The sequence below is a fragment of the Natrix helvetica genome, assembly GCF_964273705.1.
Source record: "Natrix helvetica genome assembly, chromosome: 6".
Taxonomy (NCBI): Eukaryota; Metazoa; Chordata; class Lepidosauria; order Squamata; family Natricidae; genus Natrix; species Natrix helvetica.
The window spans coordinates 81323518-81335648 of NC_138553.1; the positions used below are offsets into that span (position 1 = coordinate 81323518).

Below are 12131 nucleotides of genomic sequence, written 5' to 3' on the forward strand. Positions count from 1 at the left end.
CTGAATTCAGATTCCCTTTTTCATGCATCGTAAACCACTTCCGGAACGGGACGCGTTAAAATGCGAAGCTATTATCAACGTCTTCGCTTTGTTTTTGCTTTTTTCTTGTCTTCAGGTGAACAGCTACGTTCCAGGAATCGGGTACCAGATTTTTGGCAATGTGGTCTCCTTAATCCTGGGATTGACGCCGTTTGTATTTAGACTTTCCCAAGAAAAAGACCTGGAACATTTAGCCACGCACACGGCTACCGAACTCTATGCGATTGCCTTTGGGTCAGATGGGAACATAATGGTGATATCCATGGTCATTGTATGCTTCGTAGTGCGCGTTTCCCTGGTGTGCATATTCTTCTTCCTACTATGTGTGGCTGAGAGGACTTACAAGCAGGTAAGCAAACAATTGACATACAGGTAATTTTCAATTTACAACATCTCATTTAGGGACCGTTCAAAGTTAAAACGGCACGGAATAAAGCGAGGTACAACCATTTTTCACACTTATGACCCTACCGGCCACTTAGTCTTCAGGTTTCCGGGGCTCCAGTGCGTGCAAAGACCTGCTGACCTTCACCTTTGCACGCGCCGGAAACACAACACACGGCTTTCCATGCGCACTGGCCAGCTGATCTTCGTGTTTCTGGCACTCCGGCCAGAGGTGATATTCAGCAGGTTCTGACCAGTTCTGGAGAATTTTAAGTAGTTCGGAGAACCGGTAAATACGCCCTCTGACTGGCCCCGCCTACATCTATTCTCTGCCTCCCGAGTCCCAGCTGATCAGGAGGGAATGGGGATTTTGGAGTATCCTTCCCCTGGAGTGGGGAGGGAATGGAGATTTTGCAGTATCCTTCCCCTGGAGCGGGGAGGGAATGGAGATTTTGCAGTATCCTTCCCCTGGAGTGGGGAGGGAATGGAGATTTTGCAGTATCCTTCCCCTGGAGCGGGGAGGGAATGGGGATTTTGCAGTCTCCTTCCCCTGGAGTGGGGAGGGAATGGAGATTTTGCAGTATCCTTCCCCTGGAGTGGGGAGGGAATGGAGATTTTGCAGTATCCTTCCCCTGGAGTGGGGAGGGAATGGAGATTTTGCAGTATCCTTCCCCTGGAGCGGGGAGGGAATGGGGATTTTGCAGTCTCCTTCCCCTGGAGTGTGGAGGGAATGGAGATTTTGCAGTATCCTTCCCCTGGAGTGGGGAGGGAATGGGGATTTTGCAGTATCCTTCCCCTGGAGTGGGGAGGGAATGGAGATTTTGCAGTCTCCTTCCCCTGGAGTGGGGAGGGAATGGAGATTTTGCAGTATCCTTCCCCTGGAGCGGGGAGGGAATGGAGATTTTGCAGTATCCTTCCCCTGGAGCGGGGAGGGAATGGGGATTTTGCAGTCTCCTTCCCCTGGAGTGGGGAGGGAATGGAGATTTTGCAGTATCCTTCCCCTGGAGTGGGGAGGGAAGGGGGATTTTGCAGTATCCTTCCCCTGGAGTGGGGAGGGAATGGAGATTTTGCAGTATCCTTCCCCTGGAGTGGGGAGGGAATGGGATTTTAAGAAGAGATTGGACAACAATTTTTTGGGTGGAGTCCAAGGTCCCTTCCAACTTTGTTCTGTTCTTTGCAAACAATTTTTTTTTATCAATTTAAATATTGGCCACCTATATCTGCAATCCATTCTTGTAAACCAGGCCTTGAGTTAACCCATTCATTATTTTTAGAATAAGTATTACCACAAGCAGATCCTTTGTGCACCTTTTGATGTCTTGGGAGATCCCTAATATTGGGGATCTAATAAAGAAATCAGCGTCCTTAATACACAAGAATGTCAGAGTTTGTTGCAGAAAAATCAAATCCAGAAAGCACACGCAGATAACTGATTCAGCAGGATTCATCAACTTCTTTATCTACATAATAACAGATGAATAAATGTATAATAACAACAGCGGATTCTTCCAACGTGGTACAAGTTACAAGCAGAACACAAGCAGGAGAGAACAGTTTCATTCAGTGTTCAGAGCAGACAGAGAAGTTTAAACTAGTTTACTTCTCAGAGCAGCAAACTGAGAGCTTACAGACTAGTTTCAGTTTCAGTTCTCAGCTAAGCCACGCCCAGACTCCAAGCTTAAGTTTCTGTTTCCAAAACAGCCCTCATTGGCTGACCCAGTTGCTATGCCTATTCATTGGCTGACCTATTCCAGTCTATGAATATTCATCCCTCGGACAGAGAATCAGTTGTGTAAGTAATTATGGTTGTATTTTGCGTGTTCGTTCTGCCCCTGAAGCGGATACAACGAAGAACGTCATTTGTTTCATTTCGAACTCTTGTGTTTTACAGAGATTGCTTTTTGCCAAACTTTTTGGCCATTTAACATCTGCCAGGAGAGCTCGGAAGTCAGAGGTTCCACATTTCCGACTGAAAAAAGTCCAGAATATTAAAATGTGGCTTTCCCTTCGCTCCTATCTAAAGGTTTGTGGTTCTTTATTTATTTCAACTTCCGCCTAAATTAACGCCATAGAAGGCACTATTGATGCAATTGAGGCTTAAACTCCCCCCCCCCAACTGTCCCCCGCCCCCCACAAGTTGTTACGTAAGTTTGTCCCATTTCATAACCTTGTTTGCCACCGTTCTTAAGTGAACTACTGCAGTTGTTAAATTAGCAACGCGGTCAGAGATGGTATATAACCGGTTAGGACTGATTCAGGCGAACTGGGAACTCCGACAATCAGCTGTCCCACCTACCCCCCCCCCCCCGCTCTATCCTGTCCTTTATTTCCTGCTTTCTAGCTCATCTCAATCGTGTGGCAGAGCTGACTCCCCTCCCTCCCCGTTCACCGTTTGTTTTTATTTTCAGAGAAGAGGCCCTCAACGTTCAGTGGACGTGATCGTTTCCTCTGCTTTCTTGCTGACAATTTCAGTTGTCTTTATCTGCTGCGCACAGGTGAGGAGCCTGATGGGAACTGAATTCCTTCATGTCGAAATGTCGCAGTTAAGCAGCCTAGATAAGTAATAGCCAAAGTAATAGCCAAAAGCCAACATGGGTTTGTCAAAAACAGATCATTCCAGACTAATCTTATTGCATTCTTTGACAAAGTGACAAAATTAGTGGAATTCAGAGGAATGCCGTCGATATAGTTTACTTGGACTTCAGTAAGGCATTTGATAAGGTAGACCATAACCTACTACTAGATAAAGTAGAAGAATGTGGGTTGGACAGCATCACCACCAGATGGATTCGTAACTGGCTGACCAACCGCACTCAACGTGGAGTCCTCAATGGAAGTGCATCTACATGGAGGGAAGTATGCAGTGGAGTACCCCAAGGCTCTGTTTTGGGCCCAGTACTCTTCAACACCTTCATCAATGATTTGGATGAGGGAATAAATGGGGAACTCATCAAATTTGCAGATGACACCAAGCTGGCAGGAATAGCCAACACTCCAGAAGATAGGCTTAAGATACAGAAGGATCTTGACCAACTTGAACATTGGGCACTATCTAATAAAATGAAATTCAATGGTGAAAAGAGTAAGGTTCTACATTTAGGCAACAAAAATGGAATGCACAGGTACAGTATAGGTGGTACCTTGCTCAGTAGTAGTAACTGTGAAAGGGATCTTGGAGTCCTAGTGGACAACCATTTAAATAGGAGCCAGCCGTGTGCAGCAGCTGCCAAAAAAGCCAACACAGTTCTAGGCTGCATCAACAGAGGGATAGAATCAAGATCACATGAAGTGTTAATACCACTTTATAATGCCTTGGTAAGGCCACACTTGGAATACAGCATTCAGTTTTGGTCGCCACGATGTAGAAAAGATGTGGAGACTCTAGAAAGAGTGCAGAGAAGAGCAAGAAAGAGGATTAGGGGACTGGAGGCTCAAACATATGAAGAACGGTTGCAGGAACTGGGTATGTCTAGTTTAATGCAAAGAAGGACTAGGGGAGAGATGATAGCAGTCTTCCAATATCTCAGGGGTTGCCACAAAGAAGAGGGAGTCAAACTATTCTCCAAGGCACCTGAAGGTAGGACAAGAAGCAATGGGTGGAAATTAATCAAGGAGAGAAGCAACTTAGATGGAAATGTTTTTGCATGCCTCCTCAGATGGATGTCACGGGGCCTAAATGCATCCATAACCCCGAAGCAAAAGTAGATTAAAAAAGAGGTTGGGTCCCACAGCAAATGCGTTTAGCTGGATTAGTTGTTTTTCAGCCTTCTCAGCACCTCCCGCTGATTTTCAGGTCTCTGCCGTGCATGTGCAGGGGGCAGGGCGCATGAGGGAGACGAAAGAAGTTGGTGAAAGAAGATCGCAGATGAAAGGAGTTGGAATCCCTTTACTTCTACTAATGCGTGTCTACTCAGAAATAAATCACATTGCAATTAAAGGAATCAGTCCTCAGGAAAGTGAGGATTTCACATTATTGCAAGCGAAGTCGTTTATTAATGAGTTTTATTCGGTGAAAGATAACTACGGCGCTGACAGAGAATTAACCCCTCTTTTTTCTTCTTCTTCTTTATCTCAGCTGCTTCACGTCCATGCGGTCTTCCTTGACTGCCATTATAATTGGGAGCTGGTCATATGGTGCATTTCATTAACCCTTTTCCTTTTGAGATTCGTGACCCTCGGATCCGAAACTAGCAAGAAATACAGCAATACGTCCATATTGCTTACTGAACAGGTGAGAGAACTTTCCCCGGGGTAATCGGGGAAAAAATCCCCTCAAGACTTTAAATGTTACACTCATCGATATACCGTTAAAATGAAATAAGAAACTGAGAATACTGTATATCTATGAAAATTCAGTCATTTAGGTTATGGTAGGCCCAGATGTGTTTTTTCAAGAAGTAACCTTCTTTGTTTTTCCTTGAAGACGTTTCGCTTTTCATCCAAGAAGCTTCTTTAGTTCTGATTCCTGACAGACCTTCTGACAGAACTGAGGAAGCTTCTTGGATGAGAAGCAAAACGTCTTCAAGGAAAAACAGAGGAAGTCCAGTTGCCTCTTGAAAAAGCACCTTTGGGAGCAAATAACTGTAATTTTGATGCTCTGTCCTTGAAATTATCTCCGTCGGAATAGCGGTATCTTATACGGCTCAGTGGCTGAGACACTGAGCTTCTCGATCAGAAAGGTCGGCGGTTCGAATCCCTAGCGCCGCGTAACGGATTGAGCTCCCGTGACTTGTCCCAGCTTCTGCCAACCTAGCAGTTCGAAAGCATGTAAAAATGCAAATAGAAAAATAGGGACCACCTTTGGTGGGAAGGGAACAGAGTTCTGTGCGCCTTCGGTGTTAAGTCATGCTGGCCACATGACCACGGAGACGTCTTCGGACATGGCTGGCTCTTCGGCTTTGAAATGGAAATGAGCACTGCCCCCTAGAGCCAGGAACGACTACCACATATGTGTGAGGGAATCTTTACCTTTACCTTTTAAGTACCAAAGGAAAGACTTTATTAAAACCTTTATTAAGCACGTCAGCTCATTGTCTTTTGTTTAATCATTTTACGGTTCTTCGTAAAACAATAATTGACAGGCCTGTTTGAGTTTAATTTAATTTGGTTCGTTAATTATACATTGCCCCGAGACTCTTAGGCTGAAGTGCCAGCTTATGAGTTGTTTATATAAATAAACATTTTTAAAAAAAAAATGATAATGAAAGATAAACACTATCATTGTTTGAAAAAAATACAGCTGCTTGAAACGATTGTTTGTTTTAACCTGTTTCTCCCCCCTGGGTTAGATAAACTTGTACTTGAAAATGGAAAAGAAGCCGAACAAGAAAGAAGAACTAACATTGGTCAATAATGTCTTAAAACTCGCTACGAAGTTACTGAAGGTCAGAATTTTAAAAATGGAAACGATTTTGGTACCGATAAATAGACCGATCGCTCTCAGATAAGGTCTCTTTTGAGATGGTCATCTCATTCCCCCTTTGCGTTTTGCCGGTTCTTGGATTTAAACAATTAAAGAAAAAATTAAATCCAAAAAGCAATGCGAACCCCCAGCAGCTCACCCCTGCAAAGGGAACCTTAGCCAAAAATTAAAATCCATGGGAATGCTGCCCACGGCCATATGTGTGGAAAACGGCCATAAGTCGCTATTTGGAATGCCGCTGTAACTTCAAGTGGTCACGAAATGAGTGATTGTAACTGGAGGACTAACTGCATTTCTTCCAATTAAACCGTTTGTATTTCTTCCATTTATATGAGGTAAATATATTTCTTCTTTCCAGGAATTGGATAATCCCTTCAGATTATATGGATTAACAATGAATCCTCTGCTTTACAACATAACACAAGTTGTTATCCTATCCGCCGTTTCGGGTGTAATCAGCGACTTGCTTGGATTTAACCTAAAGGTAACTTTCTCAATTATGCCCTTAATTTATTTTTAATCTGTGGAGTTGGTTTTTTTTTAAAGGTAACCATGATTTCATGCTATGAAGTAACCATTGCATCATGTTATGAAATTTCTTTAATTCCAGTCTTAAAATATTGATATGAATGTCTGAACACATAGAAAGGTATTCCACAGCCCTGGCATAATTTTATTTATTTGTTTGTCAATTTAGTTGCTTCCTGTCTCATTTTAAGGCTACCCTTACGGTCATAAAAAGGAAATGAAAGGCATGTAAACAGTAGTAAAACAATAGAACTCATAAAATAAACAATGAAAAAAGGAACACGAGAATGAAATTGGAGCTGTTCAGACTTGAGTAAGCTTCGACTAAACACGTGATTTGCAATTTATTGCAATTTCATTTGCAATAAAAAGAGCTTTAAGTGGAAGCCATTACCTGCATCCTTCGAAGCTGTTAGATAATAATTGATTGACATAAGTGATGCATCAACTTTTCAGTGGAAAGACTTTATTGACAGATATTTTTGTCATTTCTGTTTTTCAAACATGGCTTTGAAAGACAGCAAAGTACTTTCTTGACATAGCTGTAGGTTTAGATTTTTCTATTGAGATCCTCCTCACCAAACTCGCGTTTGATAAAGAGAATTTTGGATTGAATTGTGAGGTCCTTTTGGTGTTTTCTTAGTGAATTTCTTGCCGATGGTTCATTACCCAATTAGGAAAAACATCATCGGTAGTAGAAGAGAGTGGGGTTTGTGCAGAGGAGGAGGAGGAGAAAGGAGGAAAGAGGAGGAGGAGAGAAAAGGAAAGAAAGGGAGAAGGAGAAAGAGGAGGAGGAGAGGGAAAGGAGGAGAAGAAAGAAAAAGGGAGGAGAATGGAGAAAGAGGAGGAGGAGGAGGAGAAGGAAAGAGGGAGAGGAAGAGTACTGTGGGGTCTTTAATGCTCTCTGAGCTTGATGGTTTCTTGCGGACGATTCATTACCCAACTAGGTAACATCATCAGCGGTAGAAGGGAGGGAGATTTGCAGAGAGGAGGAGGAGGAGGAGGAGAGAGGAAGAGGAGGAGTGGGGGTCCCTCAGTGCTCTCTGAGCTTGATGATTTTCTTGCAGACGTTTCCTTACCCAATTAGGGAACATCATCAGTGCAGGACTGAGGTTACCTAGTTGGGAATGAAACATCTACCAGTGCTGACAGAGCAAGCCACTAGTGTAATAGGAGAGCAAACCCTCCTCCCTTAGTAGCATTGATGAGGTTACTTAGTTTGGTAATGAAACGTCTGCAAGAAAACCACCAAGCTCAGAGAGCACCAAGGACCCCACAGTTCTCCTGCTCCTCCTCTTCCTCCTCTTCTTCCTCCTCCCTTCTAGCACTGATGATGTTACATAGTTGGGTAATGAAACGTCTGCAAGAAGACAACCCAGCTCAGAGCGCACCGAGCCCCCCAGTTAAGTTTCTATCGTCTTGTCACACACTCCCACCTCTGACACCAGAGGAGGACAAGCCCAAGAGAAACAATGGAATGATGATCCATTTTTAAAATTGTTTTAATTAAACAAAAAACACACACAAAAACATTCTTCATTACATCTTCCAGAAAGCATGTCGATTGGTTACAAATAAATTTCGTGCGTTACTACAATCATTCTTTATACTTCATTCATATTGTACATTTTAAATCAAAAATCTTTATACCATCAGTATACCATCATTCTCATTTAACTATATTTGTTTAAACGTGCTTTTGTCTAGAATCATTTATATTTATATTATAATAAATCTAGACAAAAATTTGTTACTAGAATGTATAAGTACCCAGGAGAGATTACATCTTTATAACAAAATCTAAACAAAAAAAAATATTAATAAAATTAATAAATCCGTTTTTGGCTTACCACAGTTTTTTGATTTCAGCTTTGGAAGATCAAATCCTGACCCTCTTCCAAGAAGGGAGGCTGACGTTGCGCTAAAGAAGACAACTAAGAAAACTGAACTGCCTCCACGCAGCTCTGCCGTGCTCGATTCGCAATCTCTTTATGGACATCCGCTTACGGCGGAGAGAGAGAGAGAGAGAGAGAAAAAAAAATACAAAACCCCAAAGTGTTTACAACTGACAGTCTAGTGCAATCCGAATATTTATTTTACCGTTTCGATTTTTTTTTTCTTTTAGGAAACTTTTGTTTTAGCTGACAGCGTGTTTGGTCGCGGGCTTCGGTCGCCGAAAGGGTCAAAATATATATATCAAATATATATATATATCAAATCGGCTTCGCGGATTTGTGAAAGAACGAAGGACCTTTTAAAGCTATAAAGATGTTCTCGTTACAGCAAAGTCCGCCCGGAAGTCACTTTATCGGAGAAAGTATTACCACGTATTTAGAACGTTTTTATCCATCGCCCTCGAGATGCGGGGCATCGGCACACCAGCATATTGTCCCTTAGAAAATTACGCTGACTGTTAACAACGACACATTATGCCAGAGAGCTAACAGAGAGAGGAATATAATGTGTTCTTTTTAAAAGCATCAATGCAAAATCCAGCAGCTCTCCTAACACAAGGGATTCCAGGACCCACCTGGGAACTGTGGTTTAAACGTGACCGAATTTCAACAAGGTGTGTTACCGAGCAAGTCAACAAGTGCTCTTTCACGATGGATTTGTTTTTGTTTTGTTTTTTTTAGCTGAGCAATAATTGTAAACTGTTACTACACTGTAAGATATTTTGATAAAAATAAGCTGTAGTATTTATTGGGAAAACGTGGAAGCTGTTTGCCCAGCTCTCTGCCACTCAGTATGTGCACTTTTGTGGTTATTTTAATAACAATCTTTATATATATACAGTGTATCACAGAAGTGAGTACACCCCTTCACATTTTGTTAAAAATATTTGAGTATATCTTTTCATGTGATAACACTGAAGAAATGACACTTGGCTACAATATAAAGTAGTGAGTATACAGCTTGTATAACAGTGTAAATGTGCTGTCCCTTCAAAATAACGCTAGTGTCAATGTTTTGTGCGGCCACCAGCACTGCCTCAACCCTCTTGGTTAAGATTGTTAAAATATTGACACTTTGGGCCCCATTTGGACATTAGCACTTAGGGATGTACTCAATTTTTGTTACCAGCAGTTTAGACATTAATGGCTGTGTGTTGCGTTATTTTGAGGGGACAGCACATTTACACCAAAGGTGGGTTCCGGATCCTGCCTCAACTGGTGTGCGCACCCACCACCCGTGATGCTCCAGCTGCTCGGCAGAGCATCGCGCAGGCTCCGTACACTGCCTGCCCATGCGCAAATGGCTCTGTTGGGTCAAATACAGCTCAGGAACGTGGGCGGGTCGGTGGGCCCTCTGCAGCATCATACTGGCTCCCAGCAAGCACCGGTATGCTCTTACCGGGACGTACCGCCCGCTACCCACCACTGATTTACACTGTTATACAAGCTGTATTCCCACTACTTTACATTGTAGCCAAGTGTCTGTGAAGTTTCCAAAAGATGACCTAATTAATTTACGAGCCTCGAGACAAAGTTCAAAAGAAATCCATCCATTTATTAGGATCATCATTTTGGCATGTTCTTCTGCCGAGCTGAAACTGATTTCCGTTTTATGGCGTCTGAACTTTACCCCTGTATCCCCTCCCTTCTGTCTGTGTTATAAATCACATCCACCAACAACGTGCTTGCGGCAGGCTATGAACGTGCACACTGTTACAAGTTGACAGTGTCATTTCTTCAGTGTTGTTGCACGAAAAGATATACTTAAATATTTACAAAATGTGAGGGGGTTTATATTATGGTGCACTGTGGGGCGATAATCTTGCCGTCGCGATTGGGCATAAAAACGGAAGTGTATGCTCGATCCGAACATTTTCTTTTTCCCACAGTACACTATAGTATATGTGACTTATACCACACAGAGGCTTCAAATTGAACTCTTCAACAAGGTGTATGTTATAAATTATAGGATGAAATGCCAGTTTTCCCACCCTGTTCCTAACCCTTCCCAGCATACCGTATTTTTCGGAGTATAAGACACACTGGAGTATAAGACATACCAAGATCTTGAAGAGGCAAATTTAAAAAGTTTTTGCACTCTGCCGACCTCCTAAAAACGGCCTGTTTTTCGTGAAAATGGGCCCGTTTTTTTTTTTATTTAAAAAAGGGCATGAATAGCCTTTAGGAGGCTTGTAGAGTGATCCTGGGGGGTAAGGTGGGGGGCAAAAATGAGCAAAAAATGGCCCGTTTTTTGCTCATTTCTGCCCTCCTCAAGCCCCCAGGAGCACTCTGAAAGCCTCCTAAAGGCTGTGCACGGCCATTTTGGTGAAGGGGGGTGGGGTTTCCGGAGGCAAAAAAATGCTGTATTCAGTGTATAAGACGCACCCAGATTTTCAGCCTCTTTTGAGGGAAAAAGGTGCGTCTTATTCTCCGAAAAGCACGGTATTTTGGAGTGAGCGTATTTAAAAATCAAACTAAGAATTTAAAAACTCCAATTTGAAAGCTGAAAGCACAGGGGGGGGGGGATGTCTTCCTTGTTTTCAAACACATGACAGACGAAATGTATTCCCGGTGCAAGGAAGAGCCATTTTACTGGATTTCCTAAACTCTGCTTATAAGCAATTGCGGATTATTTCAGGAACTGTCTTTCCTGATGTACACACACCAGTTGTTGGGATCCTGCCAGTTTAACAACCGGTTTGGTGATCATGTCTTTTGCGCACTCACGCGTGCGTGCATACCCTTGCCTGACACGCGCTGTTCTCAGTTTTACTAAAACTTACCTACCACGTTACTTCTTGGAGAATAACATAGCTGAGGTGCAGCAATCCACTTTGGCGCGCTAATCAGCTGAGGGGATATAGGTAAGTGAAGCACAAGGGCGGTCGATCGAACCTGTCGGGGCGTACCCGTTCGCTCTCAGGTGATCGTCGGAGCTACCAGTTCACCTGAATCCCACCCCTGACCCACACCCCCAAAAATTCTTGAATTCCTGGGAAAAAAAATTAATAATCCCAAATTCCCAATTTGCTTCTTTTTTCTGGAGGAAGTTACGATACACTGAACTTCCCAATGTACTTTTGGAGTGAGTATATTTAAAGATCAGGCGGTCGGACTGCGAATTTAAAAGTTGTGATCTGAAAAGACAAAGAGATTCTCTTCCTTGTCCCAAAGGTGCTTTTTTTTTCTTTCCCCAAGAGGCAAACTGGACTTTCTGGTTTTTCTTTTGAAGACGTTTCACTTCTCATCCCAGAAGCTTCTTCAGCTCTAACTGAATGGTGGGGGAATGGAAGGATTTATATTCCTTGGAGAAGCTGGTCATTTGCATCCTTTTTAGAGAGTCGTTGAGGCCACCTGAAAGTTTAGCTGTGTCCTTAAGGCAGTGGGTCTCAACCTTCCTAAAGCCGCGACCTTTTAATATAGTTCCTCATGTTGTGGTGACCCCCAACCATAAAATTATTTTATGTTTTCCGTATTTTTTCAAAAATATGTGTTTTCCAATGGTCTTAGGTGACCCCTGTGAAAGAGTCATTTGACCCCAAAAGGGGCCCAGACCCACAGGTTGAGAACCACTGCCTTAAGGACACCTGAATGGTGCTAAATCTCTAGATAAACCTCCAAGCGGCCTCAACGACCCTCTCAAAGGATGCAAATGACCAGCGGTCTGCAAGGAATATAAATCCTTCCATTCCTCCACCATTCGGTCGGAGCTGAAGAAGCTTCTGGGAAACGTCTTCAAAAGAAAAAACAAAGTCTGGTTGTCTCTTGCGGGAAAAAAAGCACCTTTGGGACAACCGTGGCCT

The 12131-nt window shown here is 42.9% G+C and overlaps 1 protein-coding gene across 1 annotated transcript in view; it reads left to right on the forward strand.

Annotated features, from left to right (window-relative positions):
- Nucleotides 1-8394, forward strand: part of PHTF2 (putative homeodomain transcription factor 2) — a 56874-nt gene extending 48480 nt beyond the window's left edge. The window contains exons 12-18 of the mRNA XM_081957541.1: nt 116-388; nt 2315-2446; nt 2832-2918; nt 4499-4654; nt 5712-5807; nt 6204-6329; nt 8243-8394. Of these exons, the coding sequence (XP_081813667.1) occupies nt 116-388; nt 2315-2446; nt 2832-2918; nt 4499-4654; nt 5712-5807; nt 6204-6329; nt 8243-8263 (891 nt within the window). The 3' untranslated portion in view covers nt 8264-8394. The remainder of the gene's footprint in view (nt 1-115; nt 389-2314; nt 2447-2831; nt 2919-4498; nt 4655-5711; nt 5808-6203; nt 6330-8242) is intronic.
- Nucleotides 8395-12131: the final 3737 nt, after the last annotated feature.